General features: G+C 36.1%; 1 protein-coding gene across 1 annotated transcript; it reads right to left on the bottom strand.

Annotated features, from left to right (window-relative positions):
• Nucleotides 1-114: 114 nt before the first annotated feature.
• Nucleotides 115-25,796, bottom strand: itgb3b (integrin beta 3b). Its single transcript, NM_001082948.1, is given in 15 exon segments — nucleotides 115-504; nucleotides 1,228-1,394; nucleotides 2,641-2,760; nucleotides 2,942-3,042; nucleotides 4,106-4,328; nucleotides 12,467-12,893; nucleotides 16,664-16,798; nucleotides 18,917-19,006; nucleotides 19,106-19,201; nucleotides 19,270-19,431; nucleotides 19,523-19,685; nucleotides 21,942-22,194; nucleotides 22,275-22,479; nucleotides 24,610-24,695; nucleotides 25,644-25,796. Coding segments are annotated over 15 exon segments (2,373 nt in total). The 5' UTR covers nucleotides 25,720-25,796; the 3' UTR covers nucleotides 115-435.

Here is a 25,796-nt window from a genome sequence, read left to right as displayed (position 1 = left end):
CAACAATCCAATCGGTTCCCAAAGGAACAAATCATGCTCCTTTTCAAATGTATGCACGTCTTCCGATTCAAGGCAATTTTAAATACTAGTTTTTAATGAATAAATACTAGAAACTTTTTAATAGCTATTAATAGTGTCCATTTAATAAGTAGTAGTATCTAATAAATAAGAACTAGAATATAATACATAATGAATAAGATAAAAAATACTAATATCAAAAACTGGGTATTGCATGAAAATAAATATTAGAACAGTTTATAGATTAAATGTTAAAACGGCTTGCCACATGAAGATGCCATATTTGACTTTACATATGTACAGCAACAAAATATCTACAACTCTTTCATGTTTGCATAATTCTTTAAGAAAGTTTTAACGTTTAAACTTTTAAAAAGAACACTGTCTTTTTAGCGCTGTCCAGTCCTTTCTCTGCGGTCAGTCTTTGCCTCGATATGTGATGTTTGTGAATGTCGACGTGGCGCCTTTATAAAGGGGATTGTGACCCTACAACAGGAAACACAATGTTATCATTCAGTATCTATTAAGAATAGTCAACATATGCTTTTCTAGCCTCAATCCTCCCTAAACAAGAGTCGTATTACACACATTTTAAGATAAAAGGTGAAGCGGGGAGTGAACAGAAAGGATCAGAGGGTTCACATGTGGTTTGAGACCTCACGGGGAAAACCTAATTAGCACTGGATAATTGAAAACAAAACTTGCTCAAGGGTACGGAGACATTTTCTTTGTTCTGAAAGGGAAAACAGCATGCCACCGAAACAGTAAAACCATCCTGCCAACATCTATAGTTCTGCGAGCTGCACAGTCAATTGTCCAACAGATTCGCAGTTGATTCATTTTCATATTACAAGTTTTTTAAAATCTAAATATACAAGTGGACCATTGTTTAAATGTGTATTCATTTGTAAATCTGAATATCAAAAAAATCAGGTTTAAAAAAGAGCTGTGGTGAAAAATCATTTGAGAAATTAATTCTGCATTGAGATTTTTTAAATGCATCACCGTTGACTCTTGAATGGGTTCTGAGCTTAGTTTCTGAGCTTAGGTTCTGAGCGCTGTATGTTTAAAGCCTAGCTTACACTACAAGACTTAAAACATTGGTGTTATTCTGTCATTGTCCACATGTGCACGGGTATCTTTATAAACATGCTGCATTGCCATTGTGATCACATGCTCAACAGTGTGTATTTTTTGCACTTCACTGACCGTTTCCCACTTAGCTCGTGCCCGCTCCTCCTCAAACTTCGCAAATTCACGCCGATCATGAATGGTTATTAATAGTTTCCAGATAAGCAAGGCGGCAAGACCCAAGAATAAGATGGCACCAGCTACTGACAGCAGCACCACCAAGATATCGGGGCCTTTAGGGCAATCTAGTGGACATGAAAGAGAAAACGAGGGTGTTAAAAAGGATACAATAATATGCTACAATACACAAATTTACTGTTGGAAAGATATCATAATGTGTTTTTGAATGTAGTCTATTAACGCTGTATATATTTTATAAAAATATGGTAATTATTTAGTGCTTTTTAGTTATTTTGGACCCGTTTTTAAAGAAATTTTTAAAGTCAGAATTGTATAAAACCTGGTAATAATAAATACACACACATACACAAAAAAGACATTTGTTTTAGTCAATTGTGAGGACATTTTATAAGTTTCCATTGTTTTTATACTGTACAAACTGTATATTCTATCACCCTAACCCAACTCTACAGGAACCTGCATTTTACTTACAAGCTAATTTTGTATGACTTATAAGTCTTTTGAAAAATTGCCAGTGTCCTATGTTAAATGGGTTAAATGGTCCTAAAAAAAAACAAATTTTTGTTATAAATGAGCACATTGGTATAATCTCTAATGCTGAGTAATTTCTGAAATAATTTATGCAGATTTACCACTTAACTACCATTTATAATTATTATAAATGTGGAAACTATAATTGTTTCATGAATAGTAAGTTATAAATTATAGTTGCCTACCCTACAAGGTTTAACAAAATGTAATGTATCCTGGCATAACTAAAGTTCTTTATTTAAAAAAAAAACACAATAAATTATTACAGACCACAAACATTTGAGTAGCAGTGTATATATATGCATCTTGATTTCTTTTCTTTTACTGTTTATTTATTTATTTATTTAAAATCTCTGTAATCTCTCCTTTTTATGTTGTCCTGCGTTGGCTCTTTGCTTCCTGTCTGAAGCTTTCCTGTCCCAGTGGGAATTACACTGTGTCAGCGGCTTCCTCAGTAGCTTGCATGTTGTTTATTGCCGTGTGTTTTTACAAGGTGGGTTTTGAGGCTGTGTGCGCCACTAATAGAGCCCGTGTTCCACATGTGTGTCCATTAAAGTGGCAGACTCTCACTGCAGGCTCCTGGATTTACAGCCGTCACACATTGAACACACACACCTCCATACACTACCACAAACACTGCAAACTCCAATATTCTTCAGTCTCTAATACTAAGAAATACTCAAAATAGATATCAAATGAAACTTACCTTTGTCTTCTCAAACTCTTCTTGTACAAAGATGGAGACCAGAATTTAATATGTAATAATCACTGGTGCAGGTCATTTTTTCTATAGAATTGAGAGCATTTGTAGTATGTTACCTGGCTCTTTGACCAGAGACAAGATGGATTTGCCACTGTTGTCCTCGTAGTACTGAAACCTTTGCACACAGTCGTCCTCATCCTTATAGGTGCAATTCACTGCATTCTTATCATGGAACACTAGGGTTAGAAACAAGCTGTTACAATTAAATGTAGACAATTTATATAAAACAAAAAAACTAAAATAAAAAATAAAATAAAAATATTAAACTAATATAAAAACAAAACGACAAAAATACAATTTAAAAAAAATAAAAGGATGAAATGTTTTGGATATCTAGTCAATGTAATAATGCAATACCAAGATCATCCACTAGTCTGATTTCATCTCTGCAGATGCGAGTGCAGGAATCATCATCGAAGAGTTTCCCTCTCTTGAAGTGCTTACACTCTACACACTCCCTAGAAAAATAGCATTTCAAACAAATAATCTTAAGTATAAACATAATAATGGTTTTTAAATGTTAGTAAACAAGTCTCTTCCACTCACCAAAGCTGTGATCAAAAACATGGCATCAATAATAGTTCGAAAAATATTACAAAATAAACAAACAAACCGTTTCTATTGTTTTCAATTTGATCTGCTGTGTCAGAAACATTATTAATACAAAATATTAAAGTCTGTGTAAAAATCAGATTTTCTAATATTTATTTTGTTGTTGCATATTATTGTTCTTTGGGTAAACAATTTATTTAAAAAAATTCATTAATCAAAAAAAATTATATATATATATATATATATATATATATATATATATATATATATATATATATATATATATATATATATATATGTATGTATGTATGTATGTATGTATGTTTGTATGTTTGTATGTATGTATGTGTGTGTGTATATATATATATATATATATATATATATATATATATATATATATATATGTATATATATGTATGTATGTATGTATGTATATGTATGTATGTATATGTGTATACACACTCACACACACATACATACATACATATATATATATATATATATATATATATATATATATATATATATATATATATATATATATATATATATATATACATAAGTTGTTTTGGTAATCTTAAATCAAAGTTTGACCATTTGCTTCTGTGTTTTTTTTGTGGTGGCAGTATTTCTATGTTGATGTCAGTTTGACAGCTTCAGACACAACATTCTTAGCCACGTCCCTCTACCGTTAGTTTGCTACAAGAGAATGATGCTCAAAAAGAAAGTCTCATCCCTACTCAATATTCAGTTTTAGTGGAAAGTACATCAACATACTAAAATAAAAGTCTCAGGAACTTCCCATTCAAATATTAATTTTAATAAAAAATTAACGTTTTTTTCACATTATTACTGCTTTTAATGGCTTTCTTAAAAACATTCATTATTAAAAATGTTTAAAAAAAAAAACCATGTTGGAATGCTGTTTCAAACATTTTTTATGCTTCTTAATATCAGTATGACACTCACTTCTTCAGTGTGCAGGCGTCAGGGCAGGTGGGACATTTGTCGCAGGTAGATCCATAAGCACCTGGTTGAGTACATTCACAGCTGCCACACACACACTGACCCCGACCGCTGCACAGCAGACCCAAGCTGGACATACAGGTGTCTGTTCGAGTGGAACAGTTGCAGTTTTCCCCTTTCCAGTCCGGATCACACTGACAAAACCCACAGTAACAAGTGCCATGACCTGGAGTGAGCCATTAAGGGGAAAATAATATGAGGATGGAAATGAGTGAGCAGACTTCACATGACTGTACTGGATAAAGTCCATTTCAAGGAAAGTATGTTAGCTCAGACGGCATATTTGCAATGCATGAGGGTGGCTATTTTAGGCATCTAAGACCAAGTTTGTGTCTGAATAATCCCACCTCCTTACTATATATTATAACAGTTTGCAAGCTAAGTAGAATGTCAGAAATCATACTAATCATTAAAATAAAAGCTTAAGAAATACAATTTCTCATTATTTACTCCTCCATCATTTGTCACAAAACTGTTTGAGTTTCTTCTGATATAAATTTTGACAAGATGTTTTGAAAAAATGTTGGAAAACGGTAAGCATTGACTTCTATAGTATTTGCTTTTCCTACCAGTTTTCATCATTCTTCAAACTATCTTTTTTTGTGTCCAACAGAAAACAAAAAGTATTAAGGTTTAAAAGGATGAGTCCATTTTTTTTTTTTAAGTGAACTATTGCTTTAAAGAGCAGGTCATATGAAGCACTCTAATATAATTTTGGAGTGTAAATGGCACATATATGACCAATGTTTCCTTTACAAATATTATTGAGAACATTACATATTCTATTCTAAAACATAAAACCTCTTACAAAAGCTAACACATATTTTAATATCATACAAAAATAAACAATGAGGATATTTATTAAGAAATTAAATGTATTTTTTAATTATTTATTACAAAATGAAAAAAAAAACACTTTAATAATAACATTGATGATAAAGATGATGATTACTACTATTATGTAGGATATTGTTTATTTATTTTATAATTTTTTCGAAAAGTCTAATTTTACACATGCAAACCACTGCAAAAATATTCTAACCAACAGGCTCATGTCCTATACAGTTTAGATACTTAATAAATAACCTACCATAAATTAAAAGCATTAACGTTTGCTATGTTTTTTTTGTTTTCACCAGCTTATAAATTCTGCTTTTAAATAATAGGTCACCTGCAGCTTTCGTCATGAGCCATGGCTATGTTTAAAATGACATCAATGTATTCAAAGTACTCTGCGAAGGGAGCACAATTGTAAACATGAAGATCGCTAAACCTGAACTGTACAAATACTTAAATTTGTTTTTTTTTAATAAATAAATAATCTCAAGTTTAAATGTCAGAATGTTCTTAACAAATAGGGTACAGGGGGGATAACTGCCAATAGAACACAGCCAGGAACTATGTTTCTAACTACAGCTCCAGAGGTGTAGTTGCAAGCATACAAGTTTCCAACGTAGTTTGTAAATGTTCGTTGGAACGATAGATTTGGGAAATGCCAAATCAATGAACTTTGTTTGTTACGACGGAACTTGCGATCAGTTGGCTAACAATGGTTTTCGGAAACACACCGCTGATTAGTCAGCTGGCTAAGTCTGTTTTTATTAGTCTTTTCATGTCTGAACTGAAACTTCACTTACAGAGTGTTCACATTTCACATGCATGTGTGGATTTTGCAGATTTTTCTACTTTGTGAAAAATTATAACTAGAATTACTCTTTTAGAAGATTTAGAGCCAAGCATTCATTTGAGAGACAGTATCTTTATTTATCATTCACACTTTTGATTTAAAATGTTGCAGACTGTTTACATTTGTACGTTTATAAACTGCAATTAAGATGATTTTCAAAAAACCTAAGTACTATTAAATACTTCTCTGACTGTCAGAAGTAATTTATCCAGATATTTGGTTTTCCACCTTAAGTGTACACCACTGAAAAATCAGATAAAAGATAGGAAAGAGTGCAACAGACCAGAAAAAACAAAACAAAAACAAAACAAAGCTCTAGTGAAATAGGAAAACAGATTTTTAAAAAATAACTGACAGTGTCATGATCACAGCAATCCACTCCTGGCAGATTACTGATAAACTACACATCACACCAACACACTACAATTCCCATCATGCTGTTTCACACACACCGGTTGCCGTTCACCACTGATGACTCACACACAGGTGAATCTCTCATCACTGATCATCTGGACTGGACTTTGTTTGCTATTTGTTTTTGCCTGCCATGGTTCTGATCTTAGTTTGTTATTGACCTAGTTTTTGACCTTATGCCTGTTTTGGACTATGCTTTGCATATCATGTATGTACCTGTTTTGCCCCTGTTTTAACCATTGCCTGCTTACACGAATACTCTTACTAAATTGCACTTGGATCCATACTTTTGTTGTCTGAGATCCATCTCTGCACATGACAGACAGATTTGTTGTGACAGCTGACGTTGTTAACTGACTGCACTGTCCTAGCTTATTGATGCACAATATGCACATACACATGCAGTCCTATGCACTGTACACTTCAGACTTGTTACTATACTTTACCACAGCCTCCAATGGCATAGGTATATACACTAGATGTTGCATACGGACCCTGAGTTTGAGTCAATAGTGCTGCCATATTTGTACAGTGCTCCCAGGACAAAAGTCATTCAACCACACTAGTCAAGACTAAAGCCAATCTGAAGATGCTGGACTTTTGCGCTGCGAATAGGTTTAGTAATGAGCAAACGAAGAAAACAAAGCACAAAGGCAGAACATTTCATAGATAAGATCTTATTTTTACATTTTTGTATGTTACTAAACAAGTATTGATGATAATACAGTCTTTTACTGAACTGACAATAAGGCAAAGTAGCAACAACCCACACTAAATACTAGGCTTATGCTAGTTTTGTTGAATAAAATAAGCAAACCATGTAAATAAAATATGACAACAAGATGCTGCGGGGCTAGAAACTTGTATTATTGTCGGCTAAATGAACAAGTCGTTCATAACGGAGATTCATTCACAAACAAATCGCTCCCTACGTTAGAATGAAGCAGACTTTCCACTGCACACTACATTACGACTACGACTGTCATATTACGCCCCTTTGTGGCAGTCGCACAATATTTTCAGTTCTGACTTGCACTATGGCAGAGAAGCTGTTCTTGAAGTGTCCAAAATAGAGGAGTGCAAAAGCAAGAGCCATTATTCTCTGTGCAATCACAGTGGTTGAATGAATGAATGAATACTAGAAACTCACAGACCACTAAAATATTGGAGGGAATGTGGAGGCAACATTAAAAAATTATATTTTTATTACTTTGTTACTTACATTTATAAACAGAAGTGTTTTCTGTTAATATAGACTTTTTTTCTAATTCAAAAAATAACCTTAAAACTGCTATTTCTCATCTCGCGCACACAGACCTGCTTGGACAACACTGGAATACATCACATCCGGTCGGCCGGTCGCATACGGTTTAGTTGCAGGAGTTTAAATATTTGAACGAATCCGCAGCTCAGTTCGGATGCGAATTTTCCGCATACGGTCATGATCGGAACTTTGACGCATTCCTTCCAATAGACAACAATAACGTAGGCAACATCTAATGTAAATATCTATGGTCCATTGGTAGCTGGCTCTTGCATTTAGAAGCCAGGAGCTATACCATCATAATGCATGTTCCACATTCTCCTGTTCATAGGTAATCTGAGTGCACCATGAACTCTTTGAAAAAGGCTTAGATGGTAAATGTTTTTTTATTATTATTAAAATATAATAAATATGTTTTATATTTGCTTGTGTCACCCTTCCGAGACAGTTTCCAATCCCATAATGTCATCATGAGGTTAGTTTGAACTCGAGCCCATAGAAGTTGAACATTCCACTCATGCGCTGAAAAAAGAGACTTGTTCCCAAATATTATGTCGAGCCTTTCCATGGTACAAAAATGAAATTCCCCTCTGGCGATCATGCTCAACTGTTGTCAAAAAGCTCCATCTTTCTTTTTTTTTAATCCAAGGATTTCTAAAAATGGACATCTGGTGCTGGTAAATGTGAGGAATGTTAGAGAATTAATGTGATGAGCGTTATATATTTCATTTGACTTTCGAAGATGGAATGCTGGGCCCCATTACATGCCTGATTTACAGATATAATTATAAACACGTCTGCGGCAATGTGCGTGTTTTTGTTAAAGATTACAACGCTTTATTCCTTAGCAAAACAGTGACTTATGAGTGACTGGGGATTTAGACTGGAAAAACCCCCCCAACAATGATGTGGCTAAATTCAAAAACTAAACCGAATGGCTAAACAATGGCTAACCAAAAGCAAAAAATAACATTGAATGTAATTACTATTCCCACAGAAAAACAATGCAAACACTCTCATCATCCCTAACACCACTTTACTCCCTCCCTAAGCTATTTTTGGTTCAATGACATCATCAGTGTGTGACAACGCAGAAAGGCATTTTCTGGATAAGTTTGAACCTCTGGGAATATGCTATTGAGGCTTTAAGAGACCTCTTGTAGATCCAAAAGATATTTTCTCCTACAAACTTGCTGAAGTCGAAATCTGGAATCATGTACACAGAGATCTGGTTTTGCTTAAGCAAGAAACCAACCCCCTTTCCAAGAGGTACACAACTTCAGGAGGAGCACAACGGCATTTAGTCATTTTATATGAAGCGTTCCAGCTCAAATGCGCCTCAGTGGAACATCAACACCTCGTCTGAAGAACAAACATGCACGTCTCAAATAGGTCAACACAGGGTTTAGTCGGCCAAGTCCCACAGAGCGTGTTTATTTATAAGAGGAGCTCGTTCTTCGGCTAATGCAGGAGATGTTTTAGTGTTATTATTGTAGGTAATTCCTTTGAGGTGATGTGAGGCAGGGAACAGGGAATCTTACTCGTGAAGAAAGACGTTTGTACAAAATAATAAGCTCTGAAGAACACAGACTGTTCATGGCTGGTCAGCGGTGGTACAGACAGTCGGCCCAAAAATATTTGGATGCTGAAGTCACACTTAAAAGTCAATAATTAAACCGGTGGCATTGTTTTAAGCACACTACTGTATGTAAGTATTTGTAAGATTTTAAAACGACTAAAATGTATTTGACAAAAAGGAAAACACATTTATAAAACTCATCTATCTGTAACTACATTAATAAATGAACAAATAAACAGCAACTTTAAGTACAACATACAACTTTAAGTAACCGCAAGCTGTATGCGTTTATTTCTTTAAAAAGAACTGACTCATCATTGAATTAGTTGCTTAGAAATGATGAGATCACAGTAGTTTTGCTGAATGTTTTACTTAACTCATTACTCATTACAATCATTTGTTATTAAATCCGTCTAAACTGGTTCTGGTTTTGGTCCATTAAAAAAACTAAAACGCTTCAAAAGAATAATTTGGTTCCGGAATCCGACTACATTGGTTGTGATGTATGTTTCTGATTCACTAAAAGAGTCATAAGAATCATTTGTCTGGGAATCAAATTTACACTGTATGAATTAGATGTACTAAATCCTACTCATAGCAATTTCTTTTCCCTGAAACTGGACCACATTGGAAGTACTGTTCGTATTTGTTTCACTAGAAACCGTGGACTCATAAAGAATCATTCATTTGGAATCCAGATCGGTTCTGCTTTATGTTTCTGACTCAACAAATGAACAATTCATTAGAATCATTTGTTTAAGAACTAGACTTGAGTGGTTGCACTATTTGATGTTCTTAATTACTAAAAACAAATAAAACAGTCATTTGTTCAGGTCACACTGGTTGGGTTGTATGTTCCACTAAATAGACTAAAAAGACTCATTATAATAATTTGTTTTTTTTTTTAAATTGAACTACATTGGCAGTGCTTCATGTTTGTAGGTTGCTAAAAAGAATTCATCTGTGAATTTAGACTAAAATAACCAATTCCAATAGTATCTGGCTGCAGCCATGATAATGCAAACTGAGATTGCATATCTCACAGATGCAATGTCAGACACAATATATTCAGTGGAGTTAGTGACGTCACCATGAGGGGTAGAGTTAGGGGCAGGCATTAAAAAGCATTGCATGCAGCTCAGATTGCAACTGCACCAGGTCTGCATCCAGACCCCTCTCACCAATTCCCATAAAAACACCCAAAACCATTGACAACAATCAATACAAGAGACGATTAGGACTCACTGCTTACATTGCATGCATTTATCAGCCAACAACCTAGTTTTACTATAGATTTGTCTGGTGTCTATATAAATTTGTAAGTGTTATAATAAGTGTTTTGAAAGTTTTATAAGCTAGTCACAACTGTGTTTGCGTCTTTAGAGAATTAATTTTTTGCAGCATGAGGCACCTTTTTTGTTTTTAAAAAAGTGTTCTATTGTTATTATGTGTTTTGCATGTATGGCTCATGCTTGCCTGCTACACAGCGTGATTTTTGACTGTGTGCTCTGTGCGCCTGCAGCTGAAAAAGTCAACTCTGCAGAAAAAGCACCTGAGCAGCATCAAGACCGTTTATACAGCGTAGTTGCCTGAACATCATAAAATGTGTTTTGAAAAGTCTTTCAAAAGAGAAAATTTTAAAAATGCAGTGCGTTTTACTTTGCTTTTTCAGAACTGAAAGCGTGTTCCACATCCAACATCAAAACATTCATTAGTGTCAAAGTTTTTTTTGTTTGTTTTATTGCCGTAATTGTCTCTTCTTAATTCATCATTTAACTTCTTTTAATTCTCTGGACAAGTGCCGCTTTGCGGAAAGCCCTTATATAGAGCTGGTGTAGGTGTGTATCATGCAAATCAGTAAAAAAAGTTCCCTAACAGAAGAATGAATTTAAGAACAAATTCATGTGTGTACGCATGTGTTGTGAATTAGGGGGAAAGTTATGGTGAGAAGTTCTAATGTGCATTTAAATAAAAAAATGCATTATTAGCAAATGAGACCTGTTGTTTTAGTTTGAAAATGCTGGTCTCTATTTCAGTATAGACTGAAAAAAGAGGCTTGGCAACCCACAATGGCTCTACGATTGGTCTTTTGGGCTACTGCAGAGATGGGCAAATGTGATGCTGCATTCACACTAAAGTTTGTGCTAGCGCAATTCTGTAGTACGGCACTGCGAAAAGGGGCGGGATTAAACAAGATGATTAGCCATTAAAAAAAGGTTGATTGGTCCATGTTGCCGGCTTTCGGATGAGACGTTAAACTGAGGTCCTGACTCACTGTGGTCATTAAAAATCCCATGGCACTTCTCATAAAGAGTAGGGGTGTTACCCCGGTGTCCTGGCCAAAGTCCCTCAATCGGCCACTATGATCTTGGCCTCCCAATCATCCCCATCCACCGAATTGGCTCTATCACTGTCTCTCCACTCCACCAATAGCTGGTGTGTGGTAAGCAATCTGGCGCCGTTGTCCTGTGGCTGCCGCCACATCATTCAAGGGAATGCTGCACACTAGGGGTGGTGTAGCATAATTGTGAAGCGCTTTGGGTGAATGGCCATACACAGAGTAAATGCGCTATATAAAAATACACATTACGTTACAAAACATGTTTTCAATTTTTGTCCAGAGAGGTCATGTTTTGATTTTTGGTTGGACTCACGCAATCATGTGAGCTTGAACTTTCCAATGCAGTAAACTGCAAAACTTGTCGCTTGAGCTTGCGTTTCCGGTTTGACGCATTCACGTGAATACGAATAGAAGTCTATGGGGAGAAAAGTGCAGTGTGACCGCAGCTTGATTCTTCAGGGCTGATGTCCCTGAAGTCTTTTGCTCGCACAGTAATCAAACACACCAGAACACACTAATCAGTGTCTTCAAGATGACTAGAAAGCTATAGGCAGGTGTGTTTGATAAGGGTGGGAGCAAAACTATGCAGGACACTGGCTCTCCAGGATGAAGTTTGCCTATCCTTGGACTACTGCGTAAGTGTTTATCATTCCCTCATTCGTAAATTCTCTCTTACATCACCATTAAATGAGTGGTAGACATAAATACAGATGGCAGCAAAATATGCACATGCTCAATGAGAGTGAATAGTCTTGTATCAGGCATTTTAGGCTATTAGTGCAGGGGCTCTCTAACTCAGTCCTGGAGAGTTGCTGTCCTACAAAGTTTGGGGTGTCCTACAACCCCAATCAGACACACCTGGGCTAGCTAATCAAGCTCTTACAAGGTTATTGAGAAACATCCTTGCGTGTGTAGAGGCACGTTACAGCCCTTTAGGACCAAGTTTAAGAACCCCTGCTCTAGTATAAATGGCATAGAAAAAAAAACTCATCACACTAAACAAAGTAAATATGTCTTACCTGAGCAGAGCTCTCCTTTATAGCGCAGGCAGCTGAAATCATCACACTCGCATCTCTTCCCCCATACTTTGCCGAAGTCATTATTGTGACAGACGCACTGTCCGCACACACAGTCTCCCCGGCCGCTGCAGATCACCTTGTCTGGCCCACTGCAGGCGTCCTGTTCTGTTGGGCTGTAGTCGCCCTCTGCACATTCGCAGCGGGGACCCAGCCGCCCCGGGTGACACAGGCAGATGCCACACTCATAGGTGCCATTGCCGTGGTGGCAGACGGGACTCTCAAGCTCAGCCTTTGCTTGGCATTTACACTCACATTCAAAGTTGACTGTGATCTGCAAGGTGTCTTTGAAGCCCACTGGTTTTATAGTGAAGGTTTTGCGCTTCTCCTTCGGACAGCCTCTGGCTCGGGCTTCAACACTGAAGGACACCTGGAAAGATGATTTTGATGAATGTGTTAGAAAGCAGACATTATTTATTTCATATGGGGATGCTCAAAATAATCGATTAACCGTTAACCGAAAGGGTGCGTTTGTGACCGATTAATGCTATCAGTTAAACGATTAAAATTATTATTTTATATATTTTTAGTTTGACTGCATAAGGGGCCGATTGAATGCGCCTTTGCGTAAAGAGGGGCATCTTTTGCACGCGGCTCATCCCAGAGCAGTAGTTTGTGTTGTCAAGACAACTACAGAGAACTTTTAAAGAGCTTGGTTTCCGCTACATTCATTCTTCCATGGCGGGGAACAAAATCTTTTCAGTTATTGTTGTTGTTGTTTTTAATATGTTTTAATATATTATAATCGCACCAAAACGTATTAAAAGGTAAGTGGATTATAACAGCGCAAACTTTTCTGTAACCGTATAGTGCTGTGCGCTGTCTGTTTAATCCTTTGGGGTTACGTGCTGACTGACTGACTTACAGGTGCGCGATGCGTGAGGTCAGCAAACACGCAGAAGCTTTCAGTTAAGATGAACACAGTTTCTATAGTTATACTTTATTTAAAGATAAAGTATTATTCTGTATATCTCTGTAATCACTCTATCTTGCTGGAGTTTATAGCCGTTTCGCTTTACTTCAGGACGCATTAATGCCGCTCTGAAGGTCTAATCGCTGTTTTAAGTTATCCAGAGCTGGATGAATGTACAAATCCTGAATGTGACAATATTAATAAATATTACAATTGTAACAACATAGACAGCAACACTTTTGCACAATCGATACCCAGCTGATTCAGTCGTTTCATAAGAGGACCGCGCTTCTTCTCTTCTTTTTTCCTTGTCAACATAAAAGCAGTGAGGTGCGCCTCGCGTTTTTGGAATGGAAAAAAAGCACGTTAGCTGTGGTCTGCCACTTGTTTAACTGCAAGACATACTTAACTTTGCAGGACGATAACGTATAACCCGTGGCTACAGACACATTTGCCAAAGAAGCAAAATGGAAGAAGCAAATTGCTGTTTGAAACAGACGTGTTGATGCTATAACCAGCGCTGATGTTGACCTGGATCTGCGTCATAAACGCAACAAATAGACTTTACCTTTTATTTTAAAGCTTATAAAGCATGTATGCACATTAATGCAATATCATATTTAAACAACATAACTTTTTACAAAATTTCAACATATGTGCGCGTTGTTTTTGTCTTTTCATCACGCAGTGCGCACACTTGAACCGCGAGGGAGAGAAAGGAAACCATACATCAGGACATAATCTTTAAAATAATGATTTCTTTTAAAAATGTAAAAAGGTTTTGTGATTATAATAATAACAGCGGGGCATTAAATAAATGCATATTTTTCGTGGAGCGGGCAATTTGAGGAAGTCAGCTATTTTTATTTGACGGAAGAAAAAAAACATATGATTGGAAAAAAAAACAGCCTATGCCGGTATTTAAAAAGAATCAGTCAGTATTTTCGTTTTGTAATATAAATTAATTATTTAAGTGAAAATAATTTAGGGCAGTCCTATTCATTTTATTTAGTTTATTCTGTTCTTCTGTGCTAAACACTGCAGGTGCGTGAAAATGCTCTGTTGTTGTGTTCTGTTATTAATATGCTAGCATATAAAAATAAATCAGTATTTTAAAATGCAATATTTAATGTGTCAGACACAAAATAGACACGTCAATTTGTTTAATATAAAATTAATAGTAATCTGACCAGTTAACCGTTAATAACCGATTAATGAGCGGCGGTTGTCGGTTAGCAAAATTAACCGAAATGAGCATCCCTAATTTGATATGTAATGCATTTATACAACAATTCTGTCTTGTTCTTGAACCTGATTGGCTGATAGCCAAGCAATATTCTGCAAATAGCACTCGTCCAGCCTATTTACCCTGCAGTATTACTCCACCTACATACAGCAACAAGAAGAGGACACTATAGTTGGACAAATATTGTTGCTGTTAGACAACATGATGTACTTTTGAGGCTTTTTAGTCAAGAATGTAGTTGTTTAGATTGCAACAATGTAGTTTATTTATAAGGATAGTGCCTATTTTTAAATATTTATATAAATCTCTATCAGCCTGCCATTGAGCAGAGCAAAGGCAGTTGACAGCGTAATTTATAACTACATTTGATCGAATCATTATTGAACTGATAAGTGACATTCTAAGTCAATGTCTCTCTTTTGTATGTTGTAGTAATGTATATATACCATAGTAATTGCAGTGTATTGATGCACTGTATTGGCGCATGTGTTTAGCGTTTTTCCTTATTGCAAACACAACAGTTATCTAGTAGTGATTGCGTTGCTTTGGCTTTTTTGGGGTTAATTATTGTGATCACCCAATTGCAACAGAGAAATATTGGGAAAACTCTGTGGACTGATGGCATTTCATGCCAATCAGCCTTATAATCTTGAAATGTGAGCAAAATCCCCTGTTTTGTCATCACTACTGTATAATCATTCAAATACTATAAGTGACGTTGGTGAATTAGTAACGATTTTGCTGTTCTGACGTTAGCTGCAGATTTGAATGGATGGTGGAAGAAAGTAGTTCCTCTTACAAAATGTTTTTTGAGACTCTGTGTTTGATTTTCTTTTTTAAATACATGATTATGCAGTCATTTTACTTAATATTAAATATAATATAATATAATATAATATAATTAGTGCTGAAAATTGTAAAAAAAAAAAACAAATCATTAAATTTTTTTCATTAATCAATAGTTAATTTTTGTATTTTGTTTATTTATTCAGATTTCATGGGATAAAATGAGTAATTATAGCCTTTCTCTTTTATTCCTGATAAAATGAAAACATAAAAGAACGACTGTATAATTAAACCTTAAATTGCAGTGTTTATTATCAATATTATTACTTTCAGAAGTATATTCTACAAGACAACAGAAGTACATTGCTGTCACAGTTTATTGAAATAATACTCATAGTAATCAAATAAACTTTTATTTTGACGGGTTGTCATGAAGACACTCGGGTTTCTGTGTACACGATAATATGATTCTCTCACATAAAACTGCTAAATACTTGTTTAGTGACTCTCAGAGCATGTCTAGACATGAAGTTGATGGCCCTCTAAAGTGTAATGTTAGCCAAAAATACAGGAAAAACAAACGCTATGTTAAAAAATATAATATAATATAATATAATATAATATAATATAATATAATATAATATAATATAATATAATATAATATAATATTTCAGAGAGTTTGCTCAGTTTTCCGAGTCTTTATCTTGTTGACAGTATTGACTAACATGTGACTGACGGTCTCAGAAGAAGGCTGGGTAGTTTGAGTCATAGCAGAGCAGAGAACAGGAAATGGGCACGTCTGATCCCCAGACAGACTCAGCAAAATGAGTAATGACACATTAACACCCACTTGTCCTGCATGTGTGTAAGATTTTGCAGTTAACCACGTCCAAGGAAGGGAGTGAAACCACATTATTTTATGCAACTCATTTATCAAGGAAAGCAGATGATTGCACATTAGAAAGGGCATTTCCTCCTCAAGTGGAACATGTCAAAAGATCAGAGTTGGTAAAACACTTTGAAAAGGAAATGACTGAATTGAACTGGGGGGGAATTTTGGATGCAGCGGTTTGGTGAAGCAACACCAGGATTTTTATTATATGAGAATAAAGGAACAACATGAGAATGGAAGGAGATGGATGGAGGAAATTAGAGAAACTGACAGATAGAGATAAAGAAGGAATAAGATACTAACGGTATCTCCTCTTTTGAGGCCTGAGCAGGATCTCAGCCCAGGAATGACCTCTCCGTTGAGACATGTGGCATTAAATGTTAGACTGAGCTCTTCCGGGACGTTCAAGAGCTCCAGCTCTACCTTAGAGCGCAGTTTCTGTTGTAGAAACAAAATAGAAAACAATAGTTTAGACAATAGATGGAGAAGGAAAGTTCCATGATCAACCCAAGTACAACTCTATCAGTAACACATGTGGCATAATGTGGATCACCACAGAAAACTCAAAGCAGGAGCAACAGAAAAGGTTCAAAATAGTAAAAACGTGAAACAGTGTGGATAATTAAACCTTTTTTTTTTTGTTCAATGATTTTAGTAAAGAGATTATGGCTTTAATTAAATTAAAATTTATTCTTCAGCAGTCTTGGGCATTTCGAAAACGTGCTAATTACATAGTTAAAGGTTCAAAAAACTCTTGAGTACTTCTTTGAGCATTTAACAGAACTGTGTGTGATGAGCATCGGTTAAGACAAAGTTAACACCTGTTAGAACGTTAGCACTTGTTGCTTTAATTGTGGAAAAAACTGGATAATTTTAAGCTTTTTTTTGCAAATTTTATCTTCTGGATTTAAAAACATTTTGGGGGCGGGACCAAATTCAATGACATAGCTCCGATCTACCTGTCCAGTGAAGACATTTCGGTTTCTCATTATTATTCATAGCAGAGTTTTCTTATCCTGAGAAGACCCGGCTTCTTAAATATTCATGACTGCACGTGTTTCCGATGACAGGCACTTTCGCTTCAAGGTCGCTGGTTCGAGCCTTGGCTGGGTCAGTTGGTGTTTCTGTGTGGAGTTTGCATGTTCTCCCCATGTTCGGGTGGGTTTCCTCCGGGTTCTCAGGTTTTCCCCACAAGTCCAAAGACGTGTGGTAGTTGAATTGGAAAGGCTAAATTGTCCGTAGTGTATGTGTGTGAATGAGAGTGTATGAATGTTTCACAGTGATGGGTTGCAGCTAGAAGCGCATCCGCTGCGTAAAAACATTTTAACTCGATTACGATTTAAGAACTATTATTTTATCATTTATCATCCATCGTCCTACTTGACTTGAGATCAGATGTGGCTGCAAAGTGGCCACAAAAGTAAAAATCAGCCTTAATTGGTTTATACTTCTGCAAGCTATGCGCGTAGTTGTGAATTTGTACTCCAGTGTGCTGTTTGTGTTCCTCTCCAATAACACTTCTCACACACTAGCTGACAGGGGGGGTTTAAGTTCCTCTGTGTGTCGAGTTTCTTTGTGGGTGTTTTGTTTTTATTGAATGTATAAGTAGCTCAAACTTGCTCATTCTGAGGTGAGAACCAGAGGATGTGCAACAACTTTAAACATGAAGTAAACAAATTTTGACTTCACACTAGTAAACACTCGCTGCTTTCCCACGACTCTCCCACGTGAGGTAATGATTTAATGCTTGAACAAAGGGTGGCTAAAGCACTGGAACAGCTAACCAATTACAGCGCATTCTGTTTTTCAGAAGCGTGTCCATTGAAATCTGTCACAACCACCAGCAATCTAACCTTTATAGATTGCCAAAGAACATTCACATTCACACGAACTAAATCCTGCCTCAATATGAACTATAAGTCCTGTCATGCAACATGCACTCACACACACACACACACACACACACACACACACACGCGCGCACACACACACACACACACACACACACACACACAAGTGCTCCAAGTCTCTATTGATTACACTCCCACAGCAGCTTTCTACATGTTCCGACTCTTGGTTTGTTTTATCATTTACGTCTGCTAACTGTCTGACCATCTGCCTGTTACCTGACGACGCCTCCAGATTTAGTTTGTACCCATTTGCGCCTGTTGTTGATCATTGCCTGTCTGACCATGATTCTGAATAAAACCTGCATAAGGATCCTCACTCCGTTGTGCCTCGTCTCTCCTACGTGGTTACATAATCACTCAGTCAGTGTCTTAACTGCAGAAAGATGTCATTAAAATGGCTTGTTAACTATATGTCAAGCAAAATGTTGTTTTTAACTTATTTATTAATTAGTTTTCTTCTATTTTTGCTAACACCCATGACTGGGGAGTTTTCTCTAATCATGTCCTACTGGATTTAAACCATTTTTAATATTTCTACTGCACTGGCATTTTATTAAAAGTTCATCTTGACAGAAATGAATTATTACTCTTTAAAGTTGCACTAAACCCAGAAATTCCCTTTGGTACAATAAAAAAGAGACATTACAGCATACGCATCCTGGATCAGCTGGATGACGTTATGAGAGTCCTCGGACAGCGTACCCACTGCAGTGCCAGGGATCAACTCACTGTAGTTCTACAAAGCAAAAAGAGGAGGAGAAATCTTTCAGAGTGTTCTAGAATATTATATCTGACATACAGTATTGATTTACTGCTGAGTTATTGCTCTTCTTACCTTATAGAGTGATTCCACATGGCTAGTTACAGCAAAGATCAGATTTATATTGTTCTCAGACATTTTCTCTGTGATTAGTGCCAGGGATGGGTAGTCCTGAAAATATTTTATCCATTAGTATATGCACTACATAATAAAAAACACCTGCAGTATTTTTTCAGTACCATAGTTGTGGACATATTGTAGATGTTGTCCCTGCCCACATAGCATTGGCCATCATTGGGTCGCACAATTCCTGCCATACGCCCATCCAGTGCCACATGTGTTTTGGCATCTGTAGTGAAAACCAGCAAGTGGGATGCACCTGGCCTCCAACCAATTTTGTCCTGGAATAAAGACAAAATCATTAAATAAGAGACGTAAAAATGGCAGCAAGTCAAATATAAACATTAAATCATTTTGTTTAGAGAGCTCAACCTTGCACACGGCTGCTTGTATGATGGCGTCAAAGCCTCCCTCTGGCGCGTCCCTGTTTCGGGACACCTTCTGTTTCTTCACTTCTTCTGTAAAGCGGTTCACCTCCTCCGTCAGAGACAGAACGTGTCTGTAGCCAAACTGAGGCTGGCATTTGTACGGGATTCTAGCACATATGAGATAATGAAGAAACTGCTTAGATGCAGAAAGACTAAAAAAGGACATTTTAAAGGGCACCTATTTTACCCCTTTTTCAAGATTTAAGAGAAGTCTTTTGTGTCTCTAGAATGTGTCTGTAAAGTTTCAGCTCAAAACACCCATCACATTATTTATTATATTTTTTAGAATGTTAGAATTTTCTGTTCTAAACACTATGTAGCTGTTTTTTTGGCCTTTGTCTTTAAATGCTAGTTCTCCCCACCCACCATTCCCATGTGCCTGTCAGAGTGTGCCTCAATCTCCACCTCGTCTGTGTCAGATAAACAGCACAGTGATAGACATGAAGGAGGCGATTCTCACTTAACGTTTGATAGAAAAACTTTCTCGATTATTTGTTGTTGAGTTAATTCAAGCCTTTCTGCAATGAGTCACACACAATGTTGTTACAAAGTTCATGCACACGCACAGCAAACATGTTTAACTTTGCATTGTTTTTGCACGGCAAATGTGACAGGATACATGTTAATATCCACTGCTGTATGGATATCTATTATGTTAATGTACAAAATAAACCTGATTTAACGTCCACAATGCGGGATTAAAGAAGTGTCTTCTTTTATAATTGTACTGACATGCGGCTGTGGTGATAAAGATGGTAAAATAGCTGTAATTAATTGCAAACATGCACTGTTTTAAAAACATTTTCAACTTGTAAAACTCATTCTTGATCACATTTGATGATGATTGATGATCATTCCGAGTGCAAGAGATCTTTTAATCCCAGTTGCTTTACGTACATCCTGTCTTGTTGATATGATTATATGCGTTACTACAAAGACATGGTAATATGCGGCTATCAATCAATTTGGTGGGCGGGGATCCTATTTTAACATCAGGAAATTAAAAAAAAAAAGACTTATTTTCTTTATTTCACTCAAAAATGACTGTGGACACACTATACCTACACACAGCTCTGTCCAGATAACTTATAAAAGATAATTTATCATCATGGGTGCCCCGTAATAATCTGAAAACATTTGTCTGAAAACAAATGTTGATGTGGGATTGAGAAGACTTGGCTTTAACTAAAAACAGTTCTTTAAATAAGTTTGATGACGAGGTAACCATTGTTAGTATTAATATTGCTAGGATGTTTCAAGCGTGACTGTGACTTACTATCAACATATTTTAACCAGACTGATCTCACGATGAACGTAACTATTATAAGTTTTGTGGCTAAATCTTACGAAAAGGTAACATTTTTAAAAGAAGGCATGTAACCAAACCCCATCCTAAATCCAACTGTCATTGGGGGATAAGCAAGTTGTACTAAATTGTATGAATGAGTATGAACTCATACATATTTGTCACAAAATCAAAAAGCTATGTACTGCCTTGTGATAGCTTTGATTTTATCATATTGACTACATGTTTCTGTCATGACAGACTGCTACTGTTTTAGTATATAGTTACCATGTTTCTATAATTTAGCTCACTGTTAACATGTTAGCATGTTTGCCAAGTTTTGGCTAAATGGAATGTTGTTCCAGGATCAACTTAGATGTTAATCAAGGAACATGTCCTACTTGGTGAAATCAGGTTAGCATAATATGTTACTAGCACATTTCTATTTTCAAGCCTGATTTACTGTAGCATGCTGCTTTTCACACTGTGTGTAATACCATGGAGGGAACATGTTTCGAGCAGCTAAAACTGCTAGCATGTTTTTTTGTATAACACAATGCTAGCATGTATTAAAATGTTGCCAACAGCTTTATACCAAGATCTAGCACACAGTCAGCCTTTTTATCACACGGCTAGTTCTAGTTTTAGCATAAAAAAGCTAGCATGATTCTAGCATGATTACCGCTTGAATGTTTTATCTTATTGTTAGCTCAATTCTAGCCCGATTAAGCACAAAATTAACATGATTCAGAAAGAACAATAACAAGTTTCAATGAAAGAACAGCAGGACAACACAATGAAAAGGCTCAGGAAGCAGCCATATAACCAGGTACTACTTTTACTGTTAACTGTGTAACAGAGCCAGTAACAAAATACAACTTTTCCTTCAACTTTGCTGCCATAAATAAAACACAACATTTCAGCTCATTACAATACACCTCACCCATAATAGCAGTGTCTAAAGATGTAATATCAGATTCTGTCAGCCAAAAAGCACAACTCTCAATTACAAGATAGTAAAAAACACCCATCATCTGTAATGTTTATCTTCAGCATGTAAATATATGTCATCACTCACGAGTAGCAGGGATTTAACACGGCTTCCTCAGGGGAGATGTACATGTACGGGGACACAGGTTTATCCACAAAAGCCCCAAAGCCCATGCGCAGATTACTAGTGGTTTTGCTCATCTCTTCAGCCAGGCCTCGCCCCAGCCGTCTCAACTGAGACAAGTCGTCATTCATGGAGTAGGACAGGTCCATCAGATAGTACAAATCCACAGGGTAGTCCTCTACCTGTCGGACTTTCAGCTTGAAAACCTGCGAATCATCTGTGGGATGACAGAGTAACAATTGAGTCATGGAGGGACATGTCATTTGCGGTTGCTTACTGATGAGCTGATGAACTCACCGGGTCTCAGAGAGATGTGTATGCTTTGAGGTTGGATCTGGGTGACGTCAGTGGTGGATCCTGAGGCCTTGTCACTGAGATCTTCATTCTCTTTTACGTGCATTTTGCTGGTTGGATACTCCAGAGCTCCCTTGTTGCATCCTGCTTCTACAAGGTTCCTTTTCAGGTCACATCGGGAAGAGCCAGGAACATCTTGTCCAAAATCCTAACAAACATTTCACATTCAGTCATATGTGTACATACTTAGAAATAAAGGTATAAGCTCTGTCACTGGGGTGGTACCTTTTCAAAAGGTACTTTTTTTGTTCCTAACAAAAAAGGCATCTCATAGCACATTAGGTACAAAAGTGAACCTTGAAGGTATAAAAGTGTAACCCAAAGGTACTAATGTGCAGCTGTAAAGTACGAAATACCTTTACACTTGAAAAGATACAACCCCAGCTTTTGTACCTTTATTTCAGAAAGTGTACAGAGAAAAGTTTACATACAGTAGATCTCTGTACACTCGCAGAAATAAAGGTATGTGAGCTGTCTCTGAGGTGATACCTTTTGGCCTAAGAATGATAACATACTGACCAGTTATTTAAGCTTTTTCTAAGACAACATTTCTAAAAGCATATACAGTTAAAGTCAGAATGATTAGCCCCCTTTTGATTTTTTTTTTCTATTTAAAATATTTCCCAAATGATCTTTAACAGAGCAAGGAAATTTTCACAGTATGTCTGATAATATTTTTTCTTCTGAAAAAAGTCTTATTTGTTTTATTTTGGCTAGAATAAAAACAGTTTTTAATTGTTTAAAAACAATTTTTGGGTCAATATTATTTGCCCCTTTAAGCTAATTTTTTTTCTCTCGATAGTCTACAGAACAAACCATCGTTATAGAATAACTTGCCTAATTACCCCTGCCTAGTTCACCTTATTAACCTAGTTAAGCCTTTAAATGTCACTTTAAGCTGTGTAGAAGTGTCTTGAAAATTATCAAGTAAAATATTATTTACTGTCATCATGGCAAAGATAAAATAAATCAGTTATTAGAAATATTTTTTTTAAACTATTATGCTTAGAAATGTGCTGAAACAATCTTCCCTCCAATAAACAGAAATTGGGGAAAAAAATAAACAGGGGCGCTAATAATTCTGACTTTAACTGTATTTCATTATAAGGTCAGGCTGTTTTTATTCTGTATTTGTTGCACAAGTTTTCTAACTATTCAGATGTACAATTTTGGTAAATCAGACAATCAGAACTATGAACCATTCCAGCAGGCACACAATGTCAAAAGACGTTAATATTAGGTTAAATTTAGGTCATGACGACAGGTGACCAAAATTTAATGTCCAGCCAGTGTTTAATGACAACATTATTTTGACATCTAAAAACAACGTCAAGTGACGATGATATTTGATTGATTTTAGGTTGTGTTGAGAAGTAACCAAAATCCAACATCGAGCCAACAGCTTAAACCAACGTCAAATACTGACATTTATTGTCAGGTATGGCAACCAAATACATCTGATAGACATCATAGTGTTAACGTCTACACAAAGACAAGCTGTAAGATCATTAGACCTTGATTTTTGGATGTTTTTAAGTTGAACGTTGGACATTGATGTCAGCCTGATGTGGGTTCTGATGTCAACCCGGTTTTCCAAACAAAATTCAACGTCCCCACAGCATTGGTGTACAATGTCTATCTGACATCCCGTTGATGTCCTGTGCCTGCTGGGTATGTTTACATAACATATCCACATTATGTTGCCAATAAGTTATTTTAATAAAAGCTGCTATTGAACATACTGAACAATTTTTGTTGTTGGAATTCACTGCATGTTGTAACTCGTTCCTCCTACAAAATCATTGGCAAACCTCCCTCTATTTGACTTTTGCTTTATATGGACTCAGTTATTTACAACTGAACTTCATTTGTCTTTAAATTAAACTAAAAAACAGACTCAGATATACAATTGATTATTTTGGAAACTATAAAGAGAATATGAACAAAAATGAACATTGTCTTCAACAACAATTAATTGTTGCAACTGATGTTTTGTCAAATAACAAAACAATCCACTGACTCAGAGAGTCAGCCTATTTCAGTTAATTTGAGCCTATTTAATCTTCATTTAATTATGATCTCAACAGATCAATGTACTACTGATGAAAAATACTAACACATTTTAGGGGAAAGGAAAACACAAAACAAATTTGACACTAAAACTCAGATTTTACTATTAATTCTACTGCTCTCTCCTTTATGTAGCAATTTGATAGTGTGATAAAATCTAATGTAAACATGTTTCAACTCAGCTATTAAACACTGCAGAACGCCACACCTCTTGAAAGCACCAGGCACAGGTTGGATGCACAGCCAGGCACTGCTGACATGTACTGGCTCCTCGAGAAGTACAGACGTTAGAACCTAGAAAAGACAGGGAAATGTTCATTTTGGATCTCCAGTTGCATTAACTTGTAGCCTGCAGCTTTATATAAACACAAATGTGTCAATCCCATTTTTTATTAGTAGGCCTTAACTATAACTGTATGTATTTGCATCAAAAATGTGAATACGGTCTACTTACGGTGTACTTACTGTGTTCATAATGAACTGCAGATTTGCTGCTCTTGAGGTGGGATACGGGTAGATTTAGGGACATTTTTGGTGGTTGTATGTTTAGGTGTAGGGGTGGGTTAAGGTGAATTACAGAAATTAATTACAGATGTAACCACATGCAAGTATTTAATCAGTCATAAGTACAATGTAAAACAACAAATGATTTCAGTGTAAGTACATATTGTTTTAGTTAAGGCCACCTAATATTAAGTGGGACTTACGTGTCTAATCATAAACATCAAATTCACTGCTTTCCGTTTTAGGGAATGTTGTAAAAGTCTGTGTGGATCAGCATTACACAGTAAAGGGATGAATACATCTGACAAAACATTTTAGACATTCATTTCAGTTCACCTACAATCTTAGAATAAAGGGTCTTTAAAAATAAATGGTCTTCATTGGCAATGTTAAACCTTTAACATCTATCCATACGTTACAGTGGACACAGGTAATTTATTAAAAATTAAATGTTCTTCACAATATGAACATGGTTCTTTTAAGAAGTTTTCACAAAAAGGTTTAGGAAGCAAAAAAGGAGGTCCTTAAAAAAAAGATATCAAAGTGTCCTTAGACAAAAAGGGGAGAACTATTATGTCAAAAAATCAAACATGCTCTATCTTTAAAAACATCATCAGTTCATGCATGATAATTTATATAGCCTATATTAAATACAATTGCTATCTTACAAGAAAAGAAGAATCAGCACAGAACTAGCCTATTAAGTAGGTTCACAGAAAAGTAAAAAGACGAACGTACCTAGTCCAACATCAGATAGGAAAATAATTACACAGTAAATCCATAAGCTGAAGAGTTTGGCTGAAGTTTCCTCCATCGTTGTTATCGCTGTTCTCCTCTACTTCACCGGTGGTTTGTGCAGTCTGCGCCCTCCTCTTCCTTTCCTTTACGGTC

Source organism: Danio rerio, chromosome 12 (genome assembly GCF_052040795.2).
Source record: "Danio rerio strain M-AB ecotype USA chromosome 12, GRCz13ab, whole genome shotgun sequence".
Taxonomy (NCBI): domain Eukaryota; kingdom Metazoa; phylum Chordata; class Actinopteri; order Cypriniformes; family Danionidae; genus Danio; species Danio rerio.
This window is presented reverse-complemented; position numbering and strand designations above follow the sequence as displayed.